This window comes from Varroa jacobsoni, unplaced genomic scaffold (assembly GCF_002532875.2).
Source record: "Varroa jacobsoni isolate VJ856 unplaced genomic scaffold, vjacob_1.0 scaffold_1047, whole genome shotgun sequence".
Lineage (NCBI taxonomy): Eukaryota > Metazoa > Arthropoda > Arachnida > Mesostigmata > Varroidae > Varroa > Varroa jacobsoni.
The window spans coordinates 669,975-680,150 of record NW_019213949.1 but is presented as its reverse complement, the minus strand read 5'-3'; the positions used below and the strand labels follow the sequence as shown (position 1 = coordinate 680,150).

Genomic DNA, 10,176 nt, shown 5'->3' with positions numbered 1-10,176 from the left:
TATATAGATGTGTTGTTCAGATTGCCCCAGTGCAGACGGCAAGATCGTTTTAATGCCCACAGATATTGTTATCGTTTCGAAAACATTGCTATCGAAAACTGAGACGTTGTTCATGTGAATATTGTGTACATAAGAATTTTTTTTTTATTAACTAATTGATTATATTAGTCTACTTTTTCAGTTAATGCTGGCGTACAAATAAAAACCTGTATGTAGTAGATAAATACCTGGATCTAATGGTCTATCGGGACGCGCCATGGACATCGCAAGAAGTGTAACCGTCAGACCACTGGTAAATGACCACATATTGAATAAACCGGGTGTCAAATGCGCTAAACCGACCCTGTAACTCTGCTATAGGTGAACGGCGAGTCCTGGAATATATCCAGGGTTGCGAGCGGTCCGACTAGAAGGATAGTCGTGACGTTGGGTGTTTCTTCAATTGCAGTCGAAAAAGCGGGATTAATCTGTCATATATTTATTGTTATAATAATAATAAACCGTATTATCCTAAATAATACGAAGATTTAGAAAAAGCAGCTTCGATACACTTATGATCCATGAAACATTTGCCTGATTCATAGCATTGACAGTTAAATAGAGCTACGGTATACATTCCACTCCCTCTATCAATCATTTACACTAAAAACTGGCCAGATGTTTCTGTCAGATGAAAATATGCATCTGGTACAACCTTGAGATATTCCATCACAAGCGGCGTTTGGTGCACATACGCATTTCCCGGTCAAACGATGTCAGAAGAGGCTTACTAATAACACCAAACGACATTAACTCTAATGTAAGGGACTATCCCTTGCTGAGATTGTGCGACAAGAGGCAAGACTCCGCGACAATTTTCGTCTTCTGAACAATTTGGAAAGTCTGAGACTGTGGTCAAATTTAGTTTTGGGACTTTTATTAAAACTAAAACTGGTTCTGATCTTTTCTTCCCGTGAAATTCAGGAACAAGCCGTGACGGCACTAGCTACTCATTAGCGTTGACATATAGCGAGTTCGTGGTAAGGGGGTGCAAAACAGGCGAAAAGGGCAGGTCACACGAATCACTAGAATCTCCCTCCCTTAAGTGATCTTGCGACTTACTATCGTCATCGTCTGTCATCATATGGCCGCCATAAACGTTTGTTGCTATTGTGTGCAGTCATTTTTCAGAAATTTGCTCTTATAACGATAAACGTCTAGCATTGATTGTTTCGTCTGGTGTTCGTTAGTTCCGTGTTTTGACGCTGCGTTTAAAGTAGAAAGGAAACCGGCGTAGGTTAGTCTTTCAAGCACTATCCATCCACCAGAAAAGCCATGAAGATTGTACTAACGGCAATGGCCCTTGTTATAAGGGCTTTCAATTTGTCGTTTCTCTAACGAGACTATTGACACCAAGAGGATTAACCAGCCAAACGACTGAAGATCAAATCATAGATATACATCTTACTTGTTGTTGAAAAGTGGATAGAACTAGCATTTATGTCGTTGCAGTATAAAGATTAAGTGATAAGAAATGGCGTATTAGAAACGGAATGTTTCTTAGAATCCAAGACGGTGCTCGTGAAAAAATAGAAAGCTGATAAGAAACGGATCTTGTTAGCTGTCCGTGAATGTGAATCCAGTTTACTTAGTTTTTATTTATTTAAAAATAATTAATCATGATGTAATAACAGAACTCATCAATGAATAATACATGTCCAGCGCACTCATACCAGATATCTCGAGGTTCTGTATTATAACTGACAGTGATTTATGGTCGAGGACCTTATCGTATATGTTCGAATTAGCTACGTAACACGTCTACAGCTACACGTAAGCCAAAATATATTTGAAGGTCTCAGCTGCGGCCGGACGCCACTGAAGTATTGGCGCACGGGCAACAGCGTGTAGCTTTGTTCACGGGAAAATCGACTCTCATCGTCGGCTTCCTTCAGCTCCCGGTGATCTTTCTCCTCGATGGAAGAATTGGAAACAGACCGAGAGGGGACACAATAGGTTAGGATGAAGATGCACAGGAGAGCGCAGCCCTAATTGTTAATGGTTAGACTCATTTAATATTAGGCGCCGCCTGAAGAGTTCCGTCGCAATTATCGAACGAGCGACTATTCGATCGGATATCAGGCACGGTTCCTTGAATTCGAATTGGCGTTCACGGCCTACTAGTTTTGAAGATCACTGCAGCCTTATTCTAAAAACTGTATCACAGGATATCATAGCATAGCATTTGCTGCATGCTAGTTGAAAAAATAATTAGAATATATGGCAAGTCTTTAATATATATTTAATAATTATGTGCGCTAGTTATTTTAATGATCATATCAAGAATGCTATACGTCAAGATATCGTTTACGCTTTATTATTAAGTATGTACAGTGCGAGAAAGTTAACTTGGAATTGGTTTTGTTGTCTTTCATAAATCTTGTTTATTAGGTAGCTTCGTGCAGCAGGGCTACAGCTCTTTGAGGTTGCTATAATAGAAAACACTAATGAGGAACTCAGTGGAGGAAAGACAGGACAAATAAAATCCCCAGGAATTCTGGGCTTGCGTTTTTGTCAGTGCCGAAAGCGACCAGACGTAGCTGCCTCTAGCCTCACCGACGGCTATAACTATATAAGCTGTGTAAGTAAAGGTGATTATTATATTGTTTATTTCAGCTTGCGGTGTACTGAGGTTCGGCACCTTAACTTGGCGGGCTTTTGCTGGTAACGGACTGCTTGCTTTGCTGGGTCGAGTATTGCCTAATCTATATATTGAACCCAGATCAAAGGCAACCTTAACTAGTAATCATATTTAAAGACATCTTTTCAGTTTTTTTTTCATCATTAGTATGTCGGGCGGGCAACCGCGAGAAAGCATTCAAAAACGAAATAAAACGCTCGTTATTTAGGAAAGATCTCGGATTCGTTCGTTGATCCTTTTATACTGAAGACATGCCAGACGGGAGACAGCTTACCATTTTTTCTATTCTACTTCGACTTTAGTAAACGACAAAAGGTAATTATTGCATTAGCTCCTGGACGCGTTCTTCGTGTCTGACGTTTCGCCCTACAACGTATGATAGAAAATTGTGTATCCGTAAATCAGGTATGAAAAACAGTTGCCTCGGATCGAACGACTACAGTGTACCGGTTCGTTTAACCGAAGCACGTTCATATTCATTCCGACAAAACGTCTACACCTGTATTGCGACCTTGAAAAGGCGCTACCTGTAATGTCAATTGAAACTATTCAACGTTACGTGGCTGTGTATCGGCGTATGTTGACTTTAACGTCATCCAAAATGTCGAGAATAGAGAACTCCTGATTCTGAAGCTACTCGAAACGGTTTGAGCTGGTTCAAATACTAGCCATTTAGAGGAAATGAGCCTTGTCGTAACGAACGCTGTGGATGTTACTGTTGGTCAGAGATCGTTCGCGCTTGCTAAAGGGGGCGGAGTGAGAGATCGAGGGTTGCGCGGTAGAGGATTTCCTCCAATTTGATGAACTTGTTGGCCGCGCGAGGGAGCGTGTGCTGTGATGATCGTTGGTGATGTCTTTCCATTTAGTTCTCCAGTGCATTCACAGGTGCTAGCAGGGATTAAATTGCACAAATTGACACGAACAACGGTTATAATAGTATATGGCAGACTTCAGTTCTTAGCTGAGAGATGAGTCATTTTTTTGTATCGTTCATTGTAATGGTAGTTTTTAATGAAAAAGTAAAATAAGTAACTACTATAGTGTGCCCGTTTCCAAGTTACCGAGAGTAAGTAGCCTACTTTTCCACTCTAAGATGTTTGCTTCATTGCAATGACTATAGCAGTTCGAACTATTTATCCATTTAAAAGTAGATTATTGTAAGTGAGTCTTTGTCAAAGGTGAATTTGTCCAATGGGAATTTGGCTAATATTAGCTGGGAACTTTCATCTACAACTATAAGACGTAAGCAGCATGTGTCATAACGTACCCGAGGGATGTGATTTCACTGAAGAATAGAATGAAAACCATGGAGTCAATAAAACAACGAACGTTTGAGACGATATACGCGAGATTATCGGTAACAATAAATACTTCCCGATATTCCCAGAAGACAATCGTCGGTAGCTGAAAAACGGCAAGGCGGCATACATAAATGCAATTGTGTCCGCTAGGCGAAACTTATAGTTAGTGGATACATGCACGATTCTCAAACTATTTTTCTATTTTAGGATACGTAAATAATGAGCGAGTCAGCATACATACCAACTATGACTAAAAAAATAACACTAAATATCAAGTTAAGAAAAGTTGTTTTCATCTATAATGCGTTATTTTTTGTGTATGACATTTCATACAACGGATCGCTTTGTTTTTGAGTTCGGTCGAGGTTATAAACGCACTATACTCTCTGTGAAATCATTGAAGGTATTCGTTTATTACATAGTCGCAATATAGGACGGCTTCCCAATAGCAAATTTTAACGGCACGCAATTTCGAACGTGCAGTATATGCAATGCATGGAAAGATCCCAACTTCTTGCGTCAACTCAAAAACCTCGCTCCGCTATTTAGAACATGATAAATTAATGGCTAGATTATTCCTGGCTTTCGAATTAAGCTGATTCTGAATTTATGCCTCGATAACGTCCTGTGTTTCGAACTGCTTCCCGGCCGGCGTCGTATAGACGTTCGTGGACCGTGGACGGATTCCACCATCGGACAGCTAAGCGGACATCACCAGACTTTGGATTAATAGATGTCGAAATGTTCATGTGTACGAGCATTTGAACCGCCCTAGACGACTCCACATAACTATTTTATTATTTTCTAGCAACAAGGCTCTTGAACGAATACAGCGCAGTAAATGCGTCTTTTTCTCATGATGGCTACTGCGTTCACTGAAAAAATATGAGCTGGGTTTCGGACGAATCCGTCTAACGCTCGTTAGTCAAGTACAGGACTTTATCTTGTCCGTCTGCCCCTGTTCTTGAGAAGGCAAAGATGTAATGCCATGCCGAACGTTCAGGGGATACAGGACGAAACCGGCGTCGACATAAGCTCGCTCTCCTATGAACAATAGAATAGCCGTTGAGACTAGCCAAAAAAGAGATAAAAGAAATGGCGAATCTTCGTCCGAAAGAATAAAAACGTCTATTGGGCATGCATAGGCTAGAACTTATTTGAACTGTTTTAAGCGTTTTACTCATTTTAAACTACATAGGATACTTCCGGAAATGCTAAGCATATAAGCTAATATAAAAATAACTTGCAGAACTTGCATTTTGGTTTTCTCATAGATAAAGGGACTATTCTATAAATTTAGTAACTAAAATGTTACTCAACTTATCATTCATATCAGTGTCAAAAGTTACAAATCTATCTACAAATAAGGCCGAATCGTTTCTGTATTCCATACACTCTGTCAAGTTGGATTGTCCACAAGCTAGTCAGAGCTTTTGTTTATTTTTATTTTATTTTGTATTTTTTTATATTTTTATAATATCACTTGAAATGCCCTGCAGCCCTTGCGTCTGCTAGGTCCATAACCTAGGCAACTATCAGGTGCCTTTAAGACAAGAGGGGCGCTTTAACATAGTTCCTTTTTTCCATAGAAAGAGAACACCTGAGAAAAGCCATCGGTATTTCCAGAAAAAGCATCATCAAGCATTGAGGTGGCTTTCCTTGACAAGAGGTAGGTACACACCAATGCAGAGCTTTTCGTGTTTCAGTCCGCGAGCAGTGAGCACGAATGTCTCAAGATACATGTAGCCCTCTCGACAGACTTGCAGATTTAAAGGGGAAGTAAAGAGACTTTACAATACAGCCATATACGAAGTATGTATGTACATTTAGATACAAACGGTGCAAGAAGTAAGGAAGAGGATCCTGGCAATGAATGCGCCGCTATTGTCTTCACCAGACATCCCACTAGCAGTACCATAAAAAGTTGATGTAGCGCTAGAGACTTCTAGATTCTTCTAACTTATTTATTCCTGACCGCTGTACTGATGATATTAAATCAAATATGCATATTTTCTGCCCGGTGTTGCTCAAACCCCGAGCGGATAGTTACGGCGCTGTATGACGTAGACATCGTACACTCGAGTGTACTCTCAACTTGAATTAGGGATAGATAAAGCTTTAAATTAATTCTAGAAGTTGCCGTTCTTTTTTTCAGATTCTGGTTGCAAACTAGACACAAACTTAACAACACATGAGATGTAATCCACTCTCACAATAGTTCTTTTATGGGTCATAAACGTGAGACCCACATTTGAGTGTGCTGATTTGAATTGATGATTTAATTTGCACCAGACACGTGTAGCTGTGCATCTGTATAGAGGCGTTCAGTATTAGCTCCAGACTGGCTAAAAAATGAATTTTGGTTTAAGAACTATCTAACATTGTATCGAGCGCTAAAGGTGAAAGCAAGCTCCTTATCCCTTGTATCACTTGGCCACTAAAAATAGAGAAAGCTATTTTTAACACCTCGAAAGGTAAATTTTTTAGCAGGTGCAGCCAAACAAAAATTAATTCCATGTTCATAAAGGCTTAGAAATACAATTCGTCTATTCCGTTTGCCTTTTGACATCCTTTAAGTAATGTTGCCTGGCAAAATGTTTGGCTTCATCCTATTTAAATCATTATTACAGCAAAACAGGATCTCCTGGCTGGAGTTTATACGTCATCTTTTTTCTCTTTACTCATAGCTCCTTTAGCGCCTATTGAAATTTCACTCGTCTTCGCTTTGTCTAACGCCTTAGGACAGCGTTCCTAAGCAACAGGTTTCAGGTCGGGCGCTCTAGGTCTCTCCTCGAGCAAAAATTGCCTACTCTAGACCTAAAAAAAAAACAGTGATTTATTTTAATTGCGTCTCTATTACTCTACTTATGAACGTCGTTAATCTTGCTACGGATAAATCCAACCAATTCGAATAATAATAGAATAGACCAGTTTGAATTTTAAACCTTTAGTTATAGTAGGGATTGCGTGACTATGCTATTTAGCTGACGTCAAGAGTGTCATCTTCATTAGGCTTATCCGTGACCACGGAGAGCCACGCACAACACGTGTCGGTCTCACCCATTGAAATAAAGTGTTCACTAAAAATTGTACTGATACTATAAAATAGGTATTTTATTTAGTAATAAAATGCAAAAATTAGGCAATTTTTGATTTCGTTTAAAGGTACTTGGCTTTTGTCACTTGAGCAAAAAATACTTACAGCCCGCTTAGTTGATTCCTAATTAATATCGTTCTCACAATGAATCCCCTCGAATTTAATCATCTGTTTTCTCCCTTAGCTGGCAGCGACGACAAATCGAAGGGACCAACAATTCCAGTCGGCAAAAGGGCACCATTTGGACGAATGTCTTACACAGAAATACAATTAAGCGATCCAGGAACCCTTCACATAAATTAACACGTGATCTCGACATTTTACTACCGTAGTAATGTGGTTGTTGTTCCACTATTGTGACGACTTGTACGTTGCGTGGCCGTCTGAGCTGTTACGTGCCTAGTAAAACTAGGGATAGTTTAGCTCCTGATCACTGACAGACTGCTGATGCTACCAATAGGTGCAGCTATATAATAGGTTTCTGTGAACAGGTAGGACACCTTCTCGGATCAATCGTTAGGTGTCTTTTTCTGAATAAACCTAAAGATAAGCTGATGTATGCATCACTGTTAAATGGCGATACGGTGAAATGTAAACACGTGCTACCTTGAGAAGTTCCGCTCGTCGACCGGCTGTACGGTAACATTTGCAAATTACCTGAACTTTCTACATCGCTATTGCACATCGTAACGAAGTAAGCATAGATCATCACAACGGTCAAGAAATGGATCGATGGATTTAAGACGCGTGGCTGGTAAATCCATCGTGTATTACTAGATTTAGAAAAAATCGTATAAGAGCATACAAATTCAGTATTTATAACCTGATCGTTGGACGAACAGATGACAAATGCTATAAGTCCAAACATGAATGACGACACGAATGGAAGTTGTTAATATATTAAAAGGATCATTTGTATACTGGTAACTAGATTACAGACGAATCTGTATTATCCGAGTATGTGAGAAACGCAGCCCGCTCAAAGTGTTTCCAGCATTCAGATAAGTTCATTCAAGTGATAATTATAAAGGGTTCAACACAGTCGTATTAGATCATCAGTTTCGAAGCGCGCGCGTGTAGCTTGAACGCTTGTAGAGGTTGGCCACATAACGAGTAACTATTTCGAATATAGAATAGAATCGAATATAGAAAGGGACAGCCTTTTCGAAATTAGAATGCTATCTTCAAGTTCTGTAACCATTTTAAGACAGAACACCAACAAAGAAGCTAACTGAATCGCAAATGGCTGCTTGCCTTCGTCGTCGCTGTGCACCGCCGATCCCGATCCTCTGCAAGCTGGATGTAGAAAGTTAGTACGGTCTTATTCCTCACGCAGACAAGGTCCACCATTTTGAATTCGGAATTAGGTTAGTACAATATGCAGAAAGCGCACATATCTAGCTCGCTGATGTCCAATAATAAACTCAAATGAAGAGTACTTACCCATCGGAAGTCCATAGATCATAATACTCTTGATTTCATTGCTGGATCATAGCCCGCTACAGTGGGGTAGCTAAGATCCATCGAAACCAAGTGTTTGCGTAACTTTTAGCTTTCTACATGTACATATTGTGGGTCGTCTACGTTACGGATCAATCTTCACCTCCTTCACGGCTATCACGACGACTAATTTCATAACAAGAGAAATGGTTATTTCACAGGATAGCTTGTACCCTGAACACATGAATGTTTACACGTACCTGCTTGATAACCCAACAGACGATAAAGTTCAGAAGCAGAATGACAGAGAAATCTCTCATCCAGTCTTCACTAACGTGTACATTCCTTTCAAAGTTTTGGGCAGTCTTGAGTAGTAGCAGGAAGCTCCATGCCATTGGCACTAACAAGTTCATAGATGCTAACGATATTTTGTACACGATTTGGTATTGTTCATTCATTGTGTAGGGCTCGCAGATTTTCTCTGTACATAACGAAGATATGAATAGGCCTATGTAAGTAGAAGAATGGACTGTCCTATGCCTTGCTATTTACATAAACTCTCAAATTGGCGGCTCTACATCGATATTACCTATTGTACTACATTACTTTGAACTTACGATAAAATGGAATGCTAATGCCATGAACTAGAAAGCTGATAGTCCATACGGCCAATATTAAGAGAGTCGCCCGAAGTCGTAGGGTTCGTCGTTTTACACCGCGTCGCCATGCGCTCCTGAAAAATATTTCGAGGCATAGCAACAACAGAGAGTATCCCGCTGAAGTCCACGAGGCTTCTTCAGCCGAAACGGATACGCTGCACCACCAGGTGTATTCACGCATAACCATAATACCGACAGCCTCCACCATCGATATCAGAACCTGCACTAGATCGGCGCATAGAAGGCTTAAAACAAACTTGATTATAGTGCGATTCCGAAACGGCCAAAGGCAAACTATCAGGCCTACGTTGAATGTCGTTACTAGACCATATAGGATGTAGATGGCATATGCCGGGATGTCCACGACTTCGTGAAACGTATCAAGTCGCATTGTGATCAGCCTAAATACGTGCCTAGCAAAGGCACCGTGAATACGCGATAATCCCACTACACAGACCAAACAGCCATAACCAGATACCTTTTCGCTTGTATTCTGTGAAGTTGCTGGTGTAGCTGGGTTGTTTTAACGTCCAGACGGACATTTAGTTGGCATCATCGTTGGCATTCATTAAATGTCTGATCGCCGCAACGAGCGCTGATAGCGACATGGCGAGTACAACCCTCAGTCGATATAGTCACACCGAGTTCGTGAGCTTTCGCTGCTTTTTCTTCAACAGAGTACCCTTCCTTACCAATTTGTAAAGTATTTACGTTGGGATCCAATGACACACATACACTGTACTCTTGAATACGTGGCGAGCCGCTTCAAGCCCTTTGTATGAGTCGAACTTGAACAATTGGCGCCCAAGTCGCCCTTGCCATCCTTTGGGACATCACCCATGACAAATCATGTAATGCGTGATCTTTGATTAAATCGTCTACACAATATCAGAGAACCGCTCGATGAAATAGAGTAGACCCAACCTATCACTAAACTCTCTGACTACTGCTTTCCTGTTTCATTTGGCTCCATTTACCAGCACCGTGAGTCATATCAAG

At 40.5% G+C, this 10,176-nt stretch overlaps 2 protein-coding genes across 3 annotated transcripts in view; both read right to left on the bottom strand.

Moving 5' to 3' along the window:
• Nucleotides 1-374, bottom strand: part of LOC111266049 (uncharacterized) — a 3,270-nt gene extending 2,896 nt beyond the window's left edge. Inside the window, exon 1 of the mRNA XM_022843182.2 lies at nucleotides 228-374. Coding sequence (XP_022698917.1) covers nucleotides 228-306 — 79 coding nt within the window. The 5' untranslated portion in view covers nucleotides 307-374. The remainder of the gene's footprint in view (nucleotides 1-227) is intronic.
• A 1,960-nt stretch (nucleotides 375-2,334) lies between these two features.
• LOC147752731 (uncharacterized) lies at nucleotides 2,335-9,891 on the bottom strand. 2 transcript variants are annotated; one of them, XM_086970765.1, is made up of 4 exons: nucleotides 9,136-9,891; nucleotides 8,779-8,999; nucleotides 3,948-4,084; nucleotides 2,335-3,568 (listed from the first exon to the last, which is right to left on the bottom strand). In XM_086970765.1, the coding sequence occupies exons 1-4, from the start codon at nucleotides 9,566-9,568 to the stop codon at nucleotides 3,403-3,405; spliced, it is 957 nt and encodes a 318-aa protein (XP_086826891.1). In that variant the 5' UTR covers nucleotides 9,569-9,891; the 3' UTR covers nucleotides 2,335-3,402. The 2 variants fall into 2 exon arrangements, with proteins under 2 accessions (XP_086826891.1, XP_086826892.1); XM_086970766.1 differs by having other exon boundaries at nucleotides 9,656-9,885.
• Between the last annotated feature and the right edge of the window lie 285 nt (nucleotides 9,892-10,176).

What these genes read in the sequence shown, in the direction of transcription:
- LOC147752731 (XM_086970765.1), bottom strand. Translation starts at nt 9,568, where the DNA reads ATGCGACTTGATACGTTTCACGAAGTCGTGGACATCCCGGCATATGCC. An exon ending in CATTAGCATTCCATTTTATC is followed by an intron (nt 9,000 to 9,135) that starts GTAAGTTCAAAG and finishes CGTTATGTACAG; the next exon opens with AGAAAATCTGCGAGCCCTAC. An exon ending in TCTGTTGGGTTATCAAGCAG is followed by an intron (nt 4,085 to 8,778) that starts GTACGTGTAAAC and finishes GCCGTTTTTCAG; the next exon opens with CTACCGACGATTGTCTTCTG.